Genomic DNA, 19760 nt, shown 5'->3' with positions numbered 1-19760 from the left:
AGGGAGGATGATAGCAGGGGTGGCCTCTTGTGGGAATGGATACTTGGGAGAAGGGAGACAATGTCAGATAACACTGAGCCCAGTGGAGTCTAGAAGGGATAATGCTGGGTATAGAAACAATGGCATTTATATGCTTTATACTAATGCCAGGAGTATCCAGAATAAGGGAGAGGAATTGGTGGCGCAGATAGCATCAGCCTGGCCAAAAATTATTGCGATCACTGATACTCTGTGGGATTGGATGGTATACCATCCAATCCCACAGATGTATTGACATTGAGGTTATGCAATAGACTACTCACCTCCACTTCATTAACCACAATTCCCGTATAATCTACTGGTTTATTCGTTTCTGCAATGTCACCACCTGGATGATATACTTTTGCAAAGTGCTCACTCAGTAACTCAACTATCTCAACTGATTCAGTTACCTCCCTACCATCGGCATTCTTTAAAATCAATCTGCCATGTACATTTATCCTTTTACTTGCTACATATCTAAAAAACTGTTTAGGATTCTCTTTAGCCTGCATGGCCAATGTTCTTTCGTAATCCTTTTTTGCTTTTCTTACCACACTCGTCACCCTTCTGGCCTGCGCTTTATACCGTTCATGTGCCTGCCGGTCACCCTTCTCCTTAAATTCCCTCCATAGGTGTTTCTTTTTTTGCAACTCAAGCTTAATGATGTTATTCATCCATTTAACCCCTACTTGATTTATTATTCGGACTCTAGGTATACAGTCAGCCATTGCTTCATGCAAGCACTTCTTAACTACCTCCCATGCACTATCAACTTCTAGTCTTTGCAATTGTACATGCCATGGCACTGAATCAATCAAACTCCTAAGCTTGTCATACTTTCCAGCCCGATAATTCCACATGTACCCTGTCTTAATTGAAAATTCTACACCTTTAGCCACCTCCCAAGTTAAGACCCTATGATCACTCTCACCGATTGGTGGCAATGTGGTCATATTTGTTACAGCCAAGTCCTCAGATGTAATTACTAGGTCAAGCACTCTCTGACCCCTAGTATTTTCCATTACATGCTGTCGCAGATAGTTATCCCTTAATAACCGCATAAAATCCAGTTCCTTCCTCCCATGTGTCCTCTCCTCACTCCAATCAATGCGACCATAGTTGATATCTCCCATAATAATCACCCTTCTTCCACCCATTTCTTCTATTTGCTTGTGCATACTGTCACCACCATCTTTTCCATCTCCTGGTCTATAGCAGCACCCAATTGTATATTTAGTTCTGCTAGCCACAATCTCACACCAAATGGCCTCAAATGTGCTCTTTTCTCTATCCTGCAATTCAACTTCTATTCTCCTTGGCTGGAGCTCATCAGCTATCATCAACAATACTCCTCCCCCCATTTTATTCTCTCTGTCATTCCTGAACACACTATACCCATCACATTCAATCCCACTAGTTATATCATCTACAGTCAGCCATGTTTCACTAATACCTATAACCTGTGGTCTGGAAGTGCCAACCATGGCCAAAAACTCTTCCTTCTTGTTCCTAATACTCCTAGTATTAGTGTACATGAATTTAAGACCCCCATTAGCCCCAATCTTACCTTGATGCCTTATATTAACTATCCCACTCAGATTTGTTGTCCTTATTTGCTCTGGCATATTATATTCATTCTTACATTCAACTGCCTCCATAAGGACTGTATCTCTACTCCCCCCCCCCCCCAACAAATCTAGTTTCCCTGAATTTGCACATCCACTACATTCAGCAACACTTTCTCAAGTCTTTTTACACCATAACCATTCAAATGCAAGCCATCCATCTTATATAGATCCTTTCGCCCATCAAACTCACTCCACACATCCACAAATTCCACACCACTCGTCATACATAACCTACGCATAAAGTCATTTGCAATTACAGGGTGTTCGGGATAAATTTGACAGTTTCGTAAGGAAAAAGAAAATCTTCTTTGTATCTATTAAATTTAATGAATTGACAAAAAAACATTACAGGCAGAGTTAATTACAATACTATCAACAAGATTTACTCAAAATAACCACCATTAGCATCGATCACAGCTTCAATTCTGCTTCGGAACCTCGAACAAGCTGATGCTACAGTCTCCCTGGGAAGGGCCGCAAAAACTATTTTAATTTTATCCATTAACTGGGCTTTTGTATTACTGGAAGTGCGATTGGTGTCTTTTTCAACTGCGCCCCATACAAAATAATCCATGGGGTTAAGGTCTGGGGAGTTTGGAGGCCAAACATTTGGACTGGTGAAGTCGTAGAAATTTTCAGACAACCATTTTTGACTTTTCCCAGAGGTGTGGCAAGGGGCCGAATCCTGCTGCCATACATACGGCCTACCATTGGCTACCCTTGTTATCCAGGGCTTGACTACAGTTAGCAACTCCACGAACAAAGCCCGAATTCCAATGCCAGGGTTCTTCAACACCTGTTCCTGCAGATTTGCGAGGAATTCTGCTGTACGAACGCAATCAGATCGTCTGCTAGGGATCTTTCTTCTTGCTACATCCTCGTAGTCACCATTGCAAGTCTCTAGTTCATGCCTGATTGTTTTTACTGTTTTCAGGGAGCATTGGGCAGCAGTCGTAATATCCTTATTTTGATGGCGGGCACGAATCATTATGATACAAGTTATTCTCTTCCATGATTCAGGTGGGTTCCAGCTATCCATCCTTTCTGACATCTTGTATATGAATGAAGAAGGGTCCAAACTTTTAAATGAAGAGAAGTGTGTGTTAATACATGTAACTTAAGGAAAAATATAATTAATTATAAATATGTCAAATTTATCCCGAACACCCTGTATAGCCCTCTTTTTAAACATTTCACTGTCATACCGTGGCAAAAGACTAATCATTCTAACTCTCTCACTCTTTTTTTTTGCTACCTCAAACAATTCATTCAGGTCTTCTATCATTTCCATTTTATCTCCTTTCAAATCATTCGTACCTGCCACAACAATCATTTCTTTCACCCTTTCCTTTTGCTCTCTAATAGACGCAGTTACGTCCTTTATAGTCGCACCAGGTTGGTACGATTTTGTCAAATCCTCTACTAACACACCTCGTACTAACGAGTCTCCATACAGCACTCTATCCTTCATTTTGTTCATGTTCACATTCATACGTCTATTTTTCCTGTCATACCTTTTATTATTGGTTGGTTCATTCAGTCTACTTTTGTTCATGCACTCTAGCTGCTGTTTTGCTCTTTCTATCGCACTATTCAACAACGCGATCTCACTCAATGCATCTATCTCATCTTTTTTGTTCTCTGAGAAACCATTTATACTATCATTCACACTTTCTACATTCACACTCTCACAATTTTCATGTACAACCTTGCCGTTTCTTGTCATATCCCTATTTCCTTCATTCTGAAGGTTGACAAAAATATCACACTCACGATCCGAAATACACTTCAATTCCACATTCTCCCTACATTTTCTACACACATTCAATCCTTTATTATCATCTAACCACACTCCGACCGCACTCCACAAAGCGTACATTTCACAGCTAGTACACTGACTCATTTCTTTTATGCTACCGTTCTTTGATAACGATGGCGAACCTTCATTACTGGCCGCCATTTTCCTTCGCACAGGTGCCATAACGTGTTTTGTCAAATTATACGTTATAACACACCAAAAATAGACGCACTAAAATACGCAAGGCAACAAAACAAAACTACACAATATTAAGTAATTTGTATCGATAACTGAAAATGATACTTATCTTATCTGGAGCTTGCACGAACACTACACATTACGAATTCATTATGAGAAGGACACTGACCTGCAGAGATAAGAGGGTTATCATTCCGTTGTATAAGTCTCTGATCAGACCACACTTGGACTATTGTTCTCAGATTTGGTCCCCAGGATTTGAAGGGGATAAATTAATTGTGGAAAGAATACAAAGACGGATGACAAAGATGGTTTCAGGACTGTACAAGGATAGTTATGAGGATTGGCTGAGAGAATGTGGACTGCAGAGTTTGGTGGATAGAAGAAGGAGAGGTGATATGATTGAGACTTTTAAACTGTTGAGAGGTGGTTGCAGGGTTGACACTGGGGAGTTCCTTCGCTTGGTTGAACAGCGGGAAGGAGTGATGACAAGAGGCCATCCCTGGAAGTTACGAAAGGAAACTGTGAGCAAGAGGGTAAGGAGTGGTTTCTTTGTGTGGAGGGTGATTGAGCCGTGGAATGCATTGCCTGATGGAGTGGTGGGAGCGAGAACGGTCAGTGAATGTAAAGAGTGGTATGATAGACTTTGTGTTTTTTGGGGGGGGGATCTCCCCTCGATGAGTCTTGACAGACTTTATGTCTTAGGAAGGACCTTCCTCGAGAGTCTTTTGACTCCTTGGAGGCCTGAATAATAATAATAATAATAATAATAATAATAATAATAATAATAATTTCTCAACATTGAACTGGTGTGCTCACTCCCATGCCCATTCACTTTGTCTATTCAGGTGTTCTTGTAATGCCACAAGAACTTCTGTAATTCTCGTAGTTCATCTCAGCTTTCAATCATCTGCAAACAATTGTATATTCCAGAAACCTTCCCCAATATCATTAAGATACAGTTTAAATAATAATGGCATTAATACAAACCATGGGCACACAACTAGTGACTTCTGTTTTCTAGGGTATTGCTCCCCCATACATTACTTGGTGATACCTATCAGACAGTCAGTCTTCAATCCAGTACACTGGTCTAATATCCAAACCCATCCACTCAAGTTTGACCATCAACTGATCATTCTGTAATCTATCTAAACCTTTAGAAAGTTTAAGGATACTACTGTGTGCACATCTCCCACTCCCAATGCTGCTGTTACCTTATTGTAATAATTAAGTAGATTATTAAAACATGACCTCCCTTTAGCAAATCTGTGCTCTCTATCAAATATAATACCATTGTTGTCAACTCAATTCTGGATCCTCATTCTCACCAGCCTTTCCAACACATTAACCACAACACCTGACCATGCTTGAATTCTGTGACCTCCTTTATGAAGTGATATAATCTTGTCTTCCTCCACTTCTTTGGAACTTAACCCAATGTAAGACTTATATTAAATAAATATGTCAAGGCAGATGTTAACTCCCTTGCACTTTTCTTCAAAATACATAGTGATATATCATCAAGTCCCACAATATTATTAACACGTTCGCTGCCAGGCTACTTCGGCATGGTCTGTTCCCCTATGCCGACCAATTTCACTTCTTCATGGTCAGTACGATAATCTCGTTACCGGAGGTAAGCGTCCTACGAGTATACTCGTAGTTGGCTTGTACAGAGCATATACGGTCTATGAGAATACACAGTTTTGATGCTAGCCCCACAAGCCAAGCATTTTCACTTCTTCAAGGTCACTACAATAATCTCGTTCCCGGGGGTAAGCGTCATACGAGTATACTCATAGCTGGCTTGTGAAGCAGGTTTACCCACTACGAGTATACTCATAGTTGGCAGCGAACGTGTTAATATCAAGTTTGCTTTTCTCATATACTTCTTCCTCGCTCACACCCATTACTCCCCCATTCCAGTGGCAGTCTCTCCGAATGACTCAAACCACAACTATTCAAATGCAGTTTGTCACTCTTATATAGTTCAATTCTTCCTTCAAACTCATTCCTCACATTAATAAATTGCACTCCTTTCTCTTCATAAAGTTCTGCTAACATATCATTCATAATTCTTCCCCTCCATCTTAGCTCATCATTTTCATAGCTGGGCAACACATTGACCACCTTTCCTATCACATTATCACCTTTTATCTTCTCAATAACTTCCCGATATCCAATTTTACATTCTCTTTGTTCCCAGTCATGTCACAAATGATGTCGGTACGAAAAAGGTACTAAAGTCCTGTGAGTGGCATTGTATGGAGGAGTGAAGAAACCTTATCCATTTTCTTGTTTACCACACCTCTAATAATTGAATCACCATACAATGCCACTCACAGAACTTTAGTACCTCTTTCGTACCGACATCATTTGTTTTCTTCTTCTTCACTCCTCCATATCTATATCCAATTCTGTTTATTTCACTCCACATTCTCTTCATCTCTTGCCTCATTTTCACCAACTCAGCTTTCAAATCTTGTTTTTTTTTGTTCTTTTTTCCACTATCATTCACTCTTGTAAATTAATTGCCAGTCACTCACTTATTTACCTTCAACCCCACTTGCCACCTTACCATTAATTGCAGCCTGTTTTTTGGCATCATTATTGCGTAGTAATTTCACTGTTTTAGAATCATTATCAGCCACTTTATCACTTCAAAGAATGTATCATTTTCATACACTCTTTGAACATTCACACATTCTTCAACTGCTAATAATTTATAAGAAATATACAAGATGGAATTCAAACCAATTTTAAGTTGTGATTCTGAGAGTTGGGTTCGACATAAAGCACTTCATCAAAGATTAGAGACCACATGTATGAGAGTTCTTAGAAAAATTAAGGGTCTGAAGAGCATTAATTGTAGAATCATATTAAAGATGTTAATGTTAGGAACAAATTTGACATCGCTTGCATTCCAAAAAGTGTGAGCAGGGCTAATCTAAGTTAGTTTGGCACTTAAATAGAATAGGAGATGAAAAGTAAGCAAAAACAGTTGTTTGATGGCAGAAAAAAGATCCAGAAGAAGACTAAGACTTAGGTGTATTGATTCAGTGAGAAGTGACTTAGAAGAAATAAATGTAGATATGACAATATTGGTATGCTGACTAGTAATAGACTAATTTAGTGGAAAATTGTTGATAGGAGATTATCAATAATGTAAATTTAATCAAGTTTACATTATTGATAGTCATACTAGCCTGAATACTCCTTAATGCACATATCAGGAAATTGGTGATAATGATGATGATTTTTTCTTGAGAAATCTGAACAGAACAACCTGCACGTCCATAATAAGAAAGTCTGCATGAACAAGTGATCATGTAAACTCTAAGAGGAGAAAACTACTACCTTCGTATGAGACCTGCTAATTCAATTAAAAAAAAAAGCCTTTTTTTATTATATTTATGAATCCCACTGATAAAAGGTGGAAAATCTAATTATACATAAAAAATATACATGAAGCATACATAAAAGTATACATGAAAAGTGTTAAAATCTAAGTATACATTTATTATTATTTTTTTTTTATTCAGGCCTCCATGGAGTCAAAAGACTCATCGTGGGAGGTCCTTCCTAGGAAACACAAAGTCTATCATACCACTCCTTGAACTCACTGACCATTCTTGCTCTCACCACTCTATCAGGCAATGCATTCCATTGTTCAACCACCTTCCATGTAAAGGAACCACTCCTCACCCTCTTGCTTACATGCAACTTCCAGGGATGGTCCCTTGTCATCGCTCTTTCCACCATGTGAAAGATTTAGTTCTGTGGTAGGCTACGGTTTAAATATTCCGAAGCCTTGCTTTAGACACTGAACATGGAACTTTATCCAGTCACTTCAATCCTCTAGTAAGAAGGATGATAGTCTTACTCCAGGCATTGAAATTCATCTACTAGTTAAAGACATTACATCCATGTCCATGGTTGGATTCATATCAATAGCCTGTTGATCGCCACACAATACACTCAGCCAAACAGGCTGGTATCACGACATAGCATAAGTCACATTATTTTTCTGACTGTACTACAGAAGCATTTTGATATTCCTGAAAAGCTTTATTTTTTACATACAAATATATAGATTCTCTCAATTGTTGAAGACTACTAAATAAACTATTTAGTTAAATTAAGGGAATATTAGATCCCACATCATTTTAAAACTGAATAGGAAACTCAAAGATTGGAATCAGAGAGTTTCATGCCGAATATAGTATAACAAACTATAAAAGTATCGGCGAATACTAGTGTGAGCTAAATGCAAGTAGTCCTAGAACGTAGTACAAACACAGGCAACTCGTTGCAAAGGTGGGGAAAGTTCTGATCGCTAATCTTGGTATTTTCCATAATGTAAAAACACATTTCCTAGGAAATGTATGCTGTTATTACATTATGGTGGGAGGTCACTACCCAGATTCCTATTTCCTATTCAGTTTTAAAACGATATGGGATCTAATATCCCCTTAATTTAATTAATGTTTATATCACCGAAATGAAGCCTGTTGGCTCTTTATATTTAAGTAACTTAATGGGTGCACCTTTTGGACAACTTGTATAGCAGAGTATATAAGTTCTTTTCGCTATACCCTTTGGTATTAATTGGTCTAGCTACTCACTGATGAAGCCTCAATAAAGGCTGAAACCGGTCTGGGTAGTGACCTCCCACCATAATGTAATAACAGCATACATTTCCTAGGAAATGTGTTTTTACATTATGGAAAATACCAAGATTAGCGATCAGAACTTTCCCCACCTTTGCAATGAGTTGCCCGTGTTTGTACGTACTACGTTCTAGGACTACTTGCATTTAGCTCACGCTAGTATTCGCCGATACTTTTATAGTTTTTTATACTATATTCAGCATGAAACTCTCTGATTCTAATCTTTGAGTTTCCTATTCGGTTTTAAAACGATGTGGGATCTAATATCCCCTTAATTTAATTAATGTTTATATCGCCGAAATGAAGCCTGTTGGCTCTTTATATTTAAGTAAACTATTTAGTTATTAGAAAGATTTTTTTTATATTTTAGAAAAACTTTTTGTATTTTTATATCTGTACCTTCATTAAAGTTTATTACTATGGTTATCCTGTAATTTGGTTGTTTTTGTATTTTTGTTACAAAATTGCTGCTTTTAATAAATTTGAATGATTACCAATATTAGATTTGTATTTATATGTTTTTAAAATACAAATCTTTTCATAGTTTTATAATGAATCATTCTCTTAATTTTTCAATAAATTATTTATTATTATAAGTAACTTTGGTCAATAAAAAATAAAATATAATAAAATAATGCAAATGAAAGAATCTTTAAAGTCTTTAAGATAACCTTCAGAGTCACATGATTCATTTCATGAAAAAAAAAAAAAAAAAAAATTCCAGCCAGCAGCTAAATTGTAATTTATGCTCATTAAAACATTTCTTTCATCAAGAATATCTTATATCATTTCATTTAAAGTTATCAAACCAACCTAACCTAAACCAAACACTTAATACCAGGTAAAATGTGTTAACATACTAACATAATCTGTTGATAAAAGATATAACTTTTGTTATAAGTTGTTTTGTTTAACTTAACAGGGAGATGGAGGACTTCCTGGATTGCCCGGCTTACCTGGAGAGAAAGGTGATAGGGTAAAATTAAAATTTATTTTATTTATGGTGGCAATTTATCCATTGAAATTTTCTCTTTATAATCAAATTTAATTTTTTTTTTTTTTTTTTTTTTCTTTGCTACCACAAGAGTTGAAGTTGAGGAAATATCAGTGCAGGCTTTTAAATTCATAATAAGCTGTTTAAACAAATCTAAGGAACAGAAACTGGTAAGGATGGCTTACCATCCTTTACCAGTAGATACATTCATTTGTATTCTATAAATTAAAGATACCAAGAAATTATATACTTGGTTTAATCCTTTATCCAAGCGTAAGCAAACAAAGCTTGGATAAAGTTTGCGCCTGAAGTATTTTCAGGACTGGGACAACTCGTGTTACTAAGGCAAGCAACGTGAAGCAATACCACCTTTACCAAGGGTTGCCTCCTGAAAATACTTCAGGTGCAAACTTTGTTTGCTTATACTTGGATAAAGTATTAAACCAAGTATATAATTTCTTGGTATCTTTAATTTATAGTATATAGTATAACAAAGTGAAAAAACTTCCAACAACATTCATTTGTCCTTCCACCATCATTCACCACAGGAGATAGGTATTATCAAGATTCTTGTACATACAGCTCATGCGATCTGCTCTTCTGATTCCCTTTTCTTAGATGAACAAAATAAAATTAAAATCAATCTGATTTGTAATGGATACAACAAAACTACCATTCTTAAAATTATTGATAATTATCATCCTTCTACCAGACTATAATCCATTGTGAAAAGAATTTCAATACCCTACCTTAAAGGAACCTTGGAATAGGAAGAATAGGAAGAATTCTTCGTACATTCATTCTACACACTTCCTTCCTATCATATACTCTGGATACATTACCACTTCTTTCCTTACCAGATGTCTATTAAGTACTTTGCTTATGTCATCTTTGCTATGGATAGACTGGCCATACTACCTTGATTAGAATCAAAGAATATAGGACTATATTGCATTTTTGGAATCCGACAAGCCTGCCTTACTTCTCACTCTATTGACACTAGGCAAAGAGTTCTTTGGAACCAGACAATAATTCTTCATTCCAGCAAGTTAAAATTTGATCATTTCTTCTATGAAACATGAAATGCTTAAGAAATCTTCTGAATTTGAACCGATCAGACTGAATGTCAATATCCAAGTTTTGGGAAGTGATCACTATTAATTGTTCATAAGTTTTTATTAATTTTATATTATTAATTGTTTTGAATTGTTTTTTATCTATGCACGTTTTTACCATTGTTACTTTCAACTTTAATAGTGTAATCATATACTTCAGCTGTGACTGAGATACGAGCAGTGGTGGCCCGTGAAGCTTTAAGTGGGGGTGCTGCCTATACAAAATAATTTTAAAAAATTATTTTTTAAAATTATTTTGTATAGGCAGCACCCCCACTTAAAGCTTCACGGGCTGCCACTGGATATGAGTTAATATATGCATGATTTCTGACTTATTATTGTGATTCATGTTTTGAATGTAGTTAATGGTCTGTCTCCCTGATAATGTCCATGAATGATGGATGAAATATATTGGAGTTTTGAATAAAATTCTATATATTTTTTCTTACATGTGTAAGCTGTGAAAATTATTTAAATAAGACTAGTACTTATGTTAATTTAAAATTATTTAAATTATTTAAATAAGACTAGTACTTATGTTAATTTAAAATTATTTAAATTATATTTTAAAAAAATCAGACCTCCATGGAGTCAGAGACTCATTCTGAGAGGTACACACTATCACAGACAAAGCTCATCCAACCATGTCTTAAACCGATTCAATGTGTCTACATTCACAACACACTCAGTCAATGCATTCCACCCACCACCACCACCACTCCATGCAAAGAATCTTCTTCTCACTCCTCTGCTCAGACCCTCCTTATAAAGCAAGTGATATGGAAGTCATTAGCCGCTATATACAATTAGCTTGGACGTGAATGTATTTTATGCACAAAATATTGTTTTGCTTCCTTGGGAAAATGATTACTCAAAGTTTCTTGTTTTTGAAGGCGAGCGCTAGGGTCGCTGAAGCACGCGGTGGTGGATTTGAGCTGTTGTTAAAAAAAAGTGTTTTATAAAAGGTGTATAGTGTGAATTCTTTCGTGAATTGTGCTCCATTTTTTTCTCAGTAACACAAGTGTTGTTTAGTGGTTCTGTTTTAGAGTTTCGTTACATATCGTGTTATTTTTGAGTTACCGAGAACGCGAGGTCACAGTTGGGAATACTGGTGGCAGAAGAAAAGATAATTCATTCAATTTTTTCATAAAACTATGTATGTTAACCGAGTTAATGATCATTCTGTCATATATATATATATATATATATATATATATATATAATGCGGTGTTTATATAGCATTTATATATAATTAACGATTACTTTAGTAGTTCCTTGGCAGTAAGGAATGATGGTGGATTCAGCTGCAATCGCAAATGATATCACCAAGTCCTCCACCATTTAAGAACTCTATTATAAGTAATATAATAAGGGACTTTGTGGCATGCAGTGCTTGCAGCATGTATGCATCTCAGGAGTTGGATATGTGGCTGGTGAGAAAGGGGGGGGGGTATGTGCAAAATGCAGGCAGTGGGAGGAAATAAATGAATTAGATATATCGATAACTGACCTAGTTGCTACAGGAACGGGAAATGAATATCGGAGGATGAGTAGTGTGATAGAAGAGAATGAAGAAAAAATATGAATGAGAAAATAATAGTCGATAGTGTGGAAGGAACGAGTGACTGTGAAAGTTTCGGAAATGGTTTTGTTTGGGAGAATGAATTTCGATTAAGAGTGACTGACTTGCAGAGAGAGATAGATAAGCTGAAAGAGCAGGGGGAATGTTTAGGGAATGAGATGAGAAGTATGAACGATGAGATTAGGAGAATGGAAGAGATAAATGCAAGGCGAATCCGAGTAGTGGAGAGAGAGAGAGTTTTGGGAATGATAGAAGAGGAGAGAATGGAAACAGTAAGAGATAGGTATGGGAATGCTAGAAGAGGAGAGAATGGAAACAGTAAGAGAGAGGTATAGGAATGCTGAAAGAGGAGAGAATAGGAGCAGTAGTGGAGAGGGAATGAGACGTATGGGAATGATAGAAGAGGAGAGAATGGAAACAGTAGAAGAGAGGGAGTGAAGGAGAGTTATGGGAATGATAGAGGAGGGGGGGGGGAAGAATGGAAACAGTCAGAGGGAGGAAATGAGAAGAATGCGAGGGAGTGCTGGAACCAGGAACAGAGTGATGCGATGACAGCAGGTAAGTAGGGGAACACAAATAGAAAGGGTTAGAGGAGAGAGAGTGAGGGATGCAGGTGAGCAATCAAGGAACAGAGTGGTTAGAGGTGTGATGTATGGAGGCGTGATGATCTTTGGTGTGCAAGATAAGATGCCAGAGGTGTGTTTGCTTGGAGGGATGATAGAAAATGTGGCTATGGCAATTAAGAGGGGTGAAAGGATGGATGAAATGATTGTGATGGTAGGCACGAATGACTTGAGAGGGTGCTTGGGATAGGGGGACGACATCAGATAACATTGAGCCCTGGGGGGGGTCGAGAGGGGACAATGATAAGTATAGAAGCAGTGACATTTTTATGCTCTATACTAATGCCAGGAGTATCCAAAATAAAGGAGATTAATTGGTGGCACTGATGGCATCAACTTGTCCAAAGATTATTGGGATCTCTGAGACATGGTTGATGGAGGATGATATAATAACTGGAATTGAAGTGGCAGGGTACAGCATTTTTCGGTAGGAAAGGAAAACGTAGTGGTGGAGTACTATTTTTGATAAGTGATGACATATGTCCTCTAAAACTGGAGGCTTTGGAAGGCAGTGACACAAATGGTTTTGAAAGTATATGGTGTGAGGTAGAAGTGGCCAAGACAGGATAATTAGTGGTTGCTATAAACCAGGGAGCACAGAGGGTGGGGGCCAGGAGATGTTTAGGTAATTGAGCTTGGCAAGTGCAAGAAGAATGATTGTTATGGGAGATTTTAATTACAGCAGCATAAGCTGGGAAGCGGAAAATGCAAGTAGTAGGAAGGGGATAGAAATTCTGGAATTCTTAGGGTCAAATGTCTTCGGCAGCATGTAATAGTGGGAACAAGAGGTTCAAGAGTTTTGGATTTGATCATAGCATCAGAAGAGTTGATAATAAGTGAGATGACATCTCTCCCACCAGTTGGAGAGAGTGACCATGTGGTTTTGACTTGGAAGATGAACAGACATGCAGGTGTACCAAAGAAAAGGGAACGTATGTGGAATTATAAGATTGGTGATTATAATAGTCGTCTTAGGTATCAACTAGGGGCAGTTCCATGGAGGGCAGAATTGGAAGGCCAAGATATCATTAGTGTTTGGGAAATTGTGAAAGAATATTTGTTAGTAGCAATAGTAAGTTGTATTCCACGGGAGAAGAAGTGACACAATTTATTGTAAAGTGGATGACAAATGATATCAAAAAGGAACTGTAGTTGAAAAAGAGATTATGGAAGAGATATAAGGAGAGGGGTGGAGGACAGATACATGAAGAATATAAGACACAGGCCAGGAGAGTGACCAGAATGGTGAGGAAGGCAAAACTGGAATATCAGAAGAGATTGGCACTAAGATCCAAAGAAAATCCTAGGGAATTTTTTAGCTATGTGGCCAGTAGGCAGAGAAACGATTGTGGAAGAAGACGTTGCAGGATAAAAATGGGAATAGAGTGACTGATGCAGAGGACATAGTGGAGTTGTTCAATGAGCACTTTATTGTAGTATTTCATTCTGGAGGAGGTTTTAATACTAGAGGCATAGGGCATGTTCAGTGTTTAGAGGTGCAAGATCAGAGTGTGTTCCAAATACTGAGTACTCTGGATACCAGTAAAGCTGTTGGATTGGATGGTATTTCACCACGGGTTTTGAGAGAATGTGCTAAAGAACTGACAGCTCCTTTGATCTCGCTTTTCAAGTCTGGCTGCAAGAAAGGTACCCAGGGAATGGAAGGAAGGTAAGATAGTTCTGCTGCATAAGGGCAGTAGCAGACTGGAAGTATCTAATTATAGGCCTGTTTGTGTGTCATCAGTAGTTGTTAAGGTCTTGGAGAAATTAGTGAGGGACTATATACAGCATTGGGCAGATGAGGGTAATGTTATCTGTGAGAATCAACATGGATTTGTTAAGGGGCGCTCCTGCCTTAGTAATATGATTGCCTTTTATAATAAAGTGACAAGAGCAGTTGATGAAGGAAAAGCATATACTGCCATTTTTTTGGATTTTGCAAAGCCGTTTGACAGGGTGCCACATGATAAGCTGATATTTAAGTTGCAGCACATGGGTTTAAATGGATTAGTCAAATAGATTCAGGATTGGCTGACTGATAGGTATCGGAGAGTTGTGTATAGTGGGGCAATATCAAGGAAGCAGTAGGTTACAATTGGAGTTCCACAGAGCTCAGTACTGGGACCTGCATTGTTCAACCTTTATATCAATGATATTGTCAATGGATTGCAATAGGACATTCAATTGTTTGCGGATGATGCGAAGCTGGGAAGGGTTATCAGTAATAGTGCAGATGTGGCAGCACTGCAAGAAGATTTGAATAAACTAGACAGATGGGCAAATGAATGGGGGGGTATCGGTTTGCGATCAATTGATGGGAGGATGCATGCTCAATTTGAGGAGCTGTACTGGAGGAGGGGGAGACAAGAGATCTGGGGTTGATGATTGATAGAAATCTGAAATTCAGGGAGCATATTGCAAAGGTGGTGAGGGTAACTCAGAGGATTACTGCAATACTGAGAAGGACACTGACTTACAGAGATAAAAGAGTTATCATTCCGTTGTATAAGACCCTGATCAGACCACACTTAGACTATTGTTCTCAGATTTGATCCCGAGGATTTGAAGGAGTTAAATTGACTGTGGAAAGTTGAAGTTAGAAAGAAGGAGTTAAATTGACAGAGGTGGATAACAAAGATGGTTTCAGGTCTGTACAATATGAGTTATGAGGATCGACTGAGGGAATGTGGACTGCAGAGTTTGGTGGATAGAAGGAGAGGTGATATGCTTGAGACTTTTAAACTGTTGAGTGGAAGTTACAGGGTAGACATTGGAGAATTCTTTCATTTGGTGGAATGGCAGGAAGGAGCGATGACAAAGGGCCATCCCAAGAAGTTACAAAAGGCGGCTGTGCACAAGATGGTGAGGAGTGGTTTCTTTGCATGGAGGGTGGTTGAACCTTGGAATGCATTGAATGAGATAGTGGTTGGAGCCGGAATGGTCAATGGGTTCAAGCAGTGGTATGATCAGCTTTGTGTTTTCTGTTTCCTATTTCTCCCGATGAGTCTTTTGATTCCATGGAGGCCTGGATAATAATAATAATACAGTTTTAAAGAATTGCCTCATTTTATCTTCCTGTCTTCTATGAAAAATCTCTTCAATGTGAACTTCGTATCAACCCCTGCCTAGAATATATGTGTCAGTCATATCCTCCCCCTTCCTCCTCCTCCTATTCATGAAGTTTTGCAATTTATATTCTCTTAATCTATCCTCGTACTCCACATTACAAATACAACCTATTCAAGTCCTCCAGTAAGGCCATAATATCTGCTTGACTGTTCGCAATTTTGCATCATCTTTAAACAGCTGCTTATCATTAGTTAAATCCATCCCAGTATCACAATATACAAATTGAACAACCATGGCCATAATACATGCCATTGTAGCATCCAACTAGTGACCATTCTCCTTCAGGAAGCTGTACCCGAATATACAACTTTCTGATACCTATCTGACAGTCAGTCACTGATCCAATTCAGAAGTCTGTTATTCAATCCCATCTGTTTCAATTTACTTAAGAGCTTGTCGTGTGGTAGTCTATTAAAGATTTTGCAAAATCCAAGTACACCACTGTATATTCATCTGCCCTATCCAAGGTGTTTGTCACCTTGTTATAGTACATGAGTTAGTTAAACATGATTTCCCTTTAAAAACCCATGCTGATAACAACAGAGAATACTGCTGTTGTTAACCCATCATTGTATCCTACTTCTCACCAATCTCTCCAGTACCATCACCACAACTCCAGATGCACAGATTAGACTATGATTTGAAGCTACAGCCTTATCACCACCCTTTATGCACTGGAACAATTTTACCCTCCTTCCATTCATTTAGAACCTTTGCTGTTGTAAGACTCTTATTAAACAAGTATTCCAATGCTACTGCCAATTCCCTGGAACATTCCCTTAAGAGGCATGGTGATATGTCATCAAATCCAATCGACTTATTGACATCAAACTTATTTATTTCCTCAAATACTTCTTGCTCACTCACAATTAAGCCATCATCTCCTATGTCCTCTACACTTAAGTTCCTCATGATTCAAACCTGATCAGGATGAAACACCCTTATAAATTGATCACTGAATACCTTAACAATGTCTTCTGCAGCAGTTACCATTTTACCATTTTCATCTATTAACTTCATCTTACCATAATCATTCTTCCTTATACTTGCCACATGTCTGAAAAACTCTCTAGGTTTTTTTTTCACCTGATTTGCTAATTTCTGCTCATACTGTGCTTTTGATGTTCTTACTAGCTGACTCACTCTCTTGCCTTGTTCTTTATAGTCTTCATAAAACTGAATATTACCATTTTTGTATTGCCTCCATAGTCTAATTATAATCTGTATTAATTACTGTCAGATGCTTGCCATAGAAAATAAATCTGTAATATTCTTGTTTTTCTTACTTATTAATTACATAGTATCTATTCAAGAAACATTTAATTTTATTACATAATATTTTTGATTACTAGATAACATCATAATATTTCAACTTCTTATCATCAAATAAAAACCTTCAGTGCCATATCACTGTTTTTTTGTTTGTTTGTTTGGTTGGTTTTTTGCTAATTCGTTTTTTCTGTGAGAATAATTAAAATAAAAATTAAGTAACAGTTGTTCTTCAACATTTCCTTAAGGAAGTCACCCTATTAGGTACTCTTAGGTTTGTTCAAAATCTTAACTTTATATGTGTGATGAGGATGCTATTGATACTTTGGGGTACAGGTGTTACAGGAGTTTCTGTGTAAGAAACTCTTGTAACCAAAAATATTTAAAAAATTCATACATTCACTAAGCTATTGCAGTGTAAGGCATCTGATATATTAATTGGGTCTGTAGACCTTGAAAATATCCCAGTGGATGATGAAATTTATAGATAGTCACAGCTGCATTGACAAGTCTACTGATATGTGACTGCTTTGACAGGTGAAGCACTTGCTTCTCCTGAGTATTTAAGAGAGTTTTACACACATCTAAAGGTGTTGTTATTGCAGCTGCAAAAGCTACAGAAACAGCACCAGAAACCATATTAGCTTTTGGATTATACATCCTTTCATGATTGGATACTTCTTGCATATATTCATACATCACAAAGTGAATGCTTTGAAAAGGTACATTTATAGTTAACTGTGAGTATAGCTTCAATAGAAACCATGTATTCCTTTTGCCCTCCACACATGAAATAAATATTCAGTACAGCTTTTGTAAGGGCTATTGTACCTTTGCATAAGTTATTTCACAACTTCTGCAGGATTCATAATTGAATCATGAAGGAGGGTAGCCATTATACTAGCAATTTTTTAACCGGAATTCAAAGGATACATTACATGGTGTTCCATGATGCCCATGGCTGCACCTGCCAACATGTAAGTAGAAACAGAATTTGTTTAATCATCACAGTAACAAGTTATTTTCCATAATGTATTGGCTCCTTAAGATCTCCATCAGAGGATGAAAGAAAAGTCAACCACGTGCTAAATCTACAACAGCTGCACCCCAAGAGGAGTACAGGTTTCTGCTAATAACAATAATAATAATAATAAAGTTTGCATTATTATTAATCTTCTATCAATAATTTTCTTCCAAATTAGTCTCTTTCTTGTCAACATTCCAATATTGTCATATCTAGATAGGGCAGAACAACAGGTTATTCCTGGAAGTTGAGAAAGAGTGTGGTTAGTAGGGATGTGAGGACAAGATTTTTTGCTTGTGAAAGTGGTGAATGAATGAATGAATGAATGTAGTGAACAGTTTGTATATTAATAGGTTCAAGGAGAGGTATGATAGATATTATGTGGATAGTTTGGGTCTCCCAAAATGAGTCTTCAGACTTCATGGAGTATCCATACAACAACAATAATAATAATAATTATTATTATTATCATCGTACATTTCAGTCTTCTAAAGCACTTCTGACTGAATAAATCCACCTAGATCTTGGTTTTTCTCTGAGTCTTTTTTGTGCTATCTTGGCAGCAAACGTGTTTTGCTAACCTTTCCTCTCCAAGTGACAATGACAGCTTAGATTAGCCCTGCTCACACATTTCTAAATGATAACAATGTCAAGTTCCTTCCTAATGTCTTTATTTTTTAATATGCCATTGATGCTATCTGTTCAGGTCTCTAATTGATCTCAGAACTCTCATATCCAAATTTTTCATAAATGAAAAATGAAATGAGATATATGCAAAGTGATATTAGACATTTTAGTGGAAACAAATGAAAGAGAGCAAAATAATAGAATGAAAGAAAAAAGGGAAAAAGAGGTGATGCATGATTTGAGAATACCATTGTAAGAGGATTAGTTAATGAGAGAATCCATTAGGTCTGCTACACAGGACAGTGAATGAGTAAGATAATTCACACTTTGGACACGAGGAGGAAACAAGCAAGAGAATCACTGGATGCTGTGGGGACAAATGATTTAAGTGAACATAAGGAGAATACAAGGGTAAATATCAGGAGGTTATTGAGGAGAGAGAAAGAAAACAGTATAGTGGGAAAGGTTGTCAGTGTGTTTCGTTTAGGTATGATGATGATGATTTGAGACAGAGAGCCAGAATCATAAATGAAGTGAGTACAGTTTGTGTATGTATATGGCATGAATTTGAGGGAGGAACAGATTTATACAGATGTGACAGATTGCATATGAATGGCTTTGGATGAGTCTCAGGCATCTGCATAGAGATACCCGAGATTCATCTTGGGAAACCATCTAACTACTGTTCATGCAATACCTATCATGTTGTTGTTGTTGTTGTTATGTTCCATCGAGTCATTTTTGACTCCTGGTGATTCTATGAACATACATTCTCCATTCAGATCTGTCCCTGGCCATATCTTTCAGAATTTCCAAGTGCATTCCAGTTGCTTCTTTAACTCCATCCACCCGTCTAATTCTTGGTCTTCCTCTTCTCCTGCTTCCATCAACTTTGGCAAGCATCTCCAGACTGTCATTTGCTCGCATAATATGTCCGAAATATGACAATTTTTGCTTGATGATCATAGCTTTGAGGGAGCAATCTGGCTTTATTCTGTCTATCACTGATTTATTGGTTTGCTTTGCAGTCCATTGTATTCTTAGTAAAATATCAAATTCTTAGTAAGCGTCTCCAAACC

The 19760-nt window shown here is 37.3% G+C and overlaps 1 protein-coding gene and 1 pseudogene across 1 annotated transcript in view; one reads left to right on the top strand and one right to left on the bottom strand.

The window, feature by feature from the left end:
- Positions 1-19760, top strand: part of LOC150098313 (uncharacterized) — a 571066-nt gene that overhangs the window by 270828 nt on the left and 280478 nt on the right. The window contains exon 14 of the mRNA XM_090405143.1: positions 9241-9294. Within this exon, the coding sequence (XP_090261269.1) occupies positions 9241-9294 (54 nt within the window). The remainder of the gene's footprint in view (positions 1-9240; positions 9295-19760) is intronic.
- On the bottom strand, positions 17370-17926 carry LOC150098314 (mitoferrin-1 pseudogene; annotated as a pseudogene).

Source organism: Typopeltis vanoorti, chromosome 15 (assembly GCF_054136105.1).
Source record: "Typopeltis vanoorti isolate ZY-2024b chromosome 15, IOZ_Tvanoo_1.0, whole genome shotgun sequence".
NCBI classification, from domain to species: Eukaryota; Metazoa; Arthropoda; class Arachnida; order Uropygi; family Thelyphonidae; genus Typopeltis; species Typopeltis vanoorti.
Note: the sequence above shows the minus strand (reverse complement) of the source record. Positions and strands in the feature narration are given on the sequence as shown.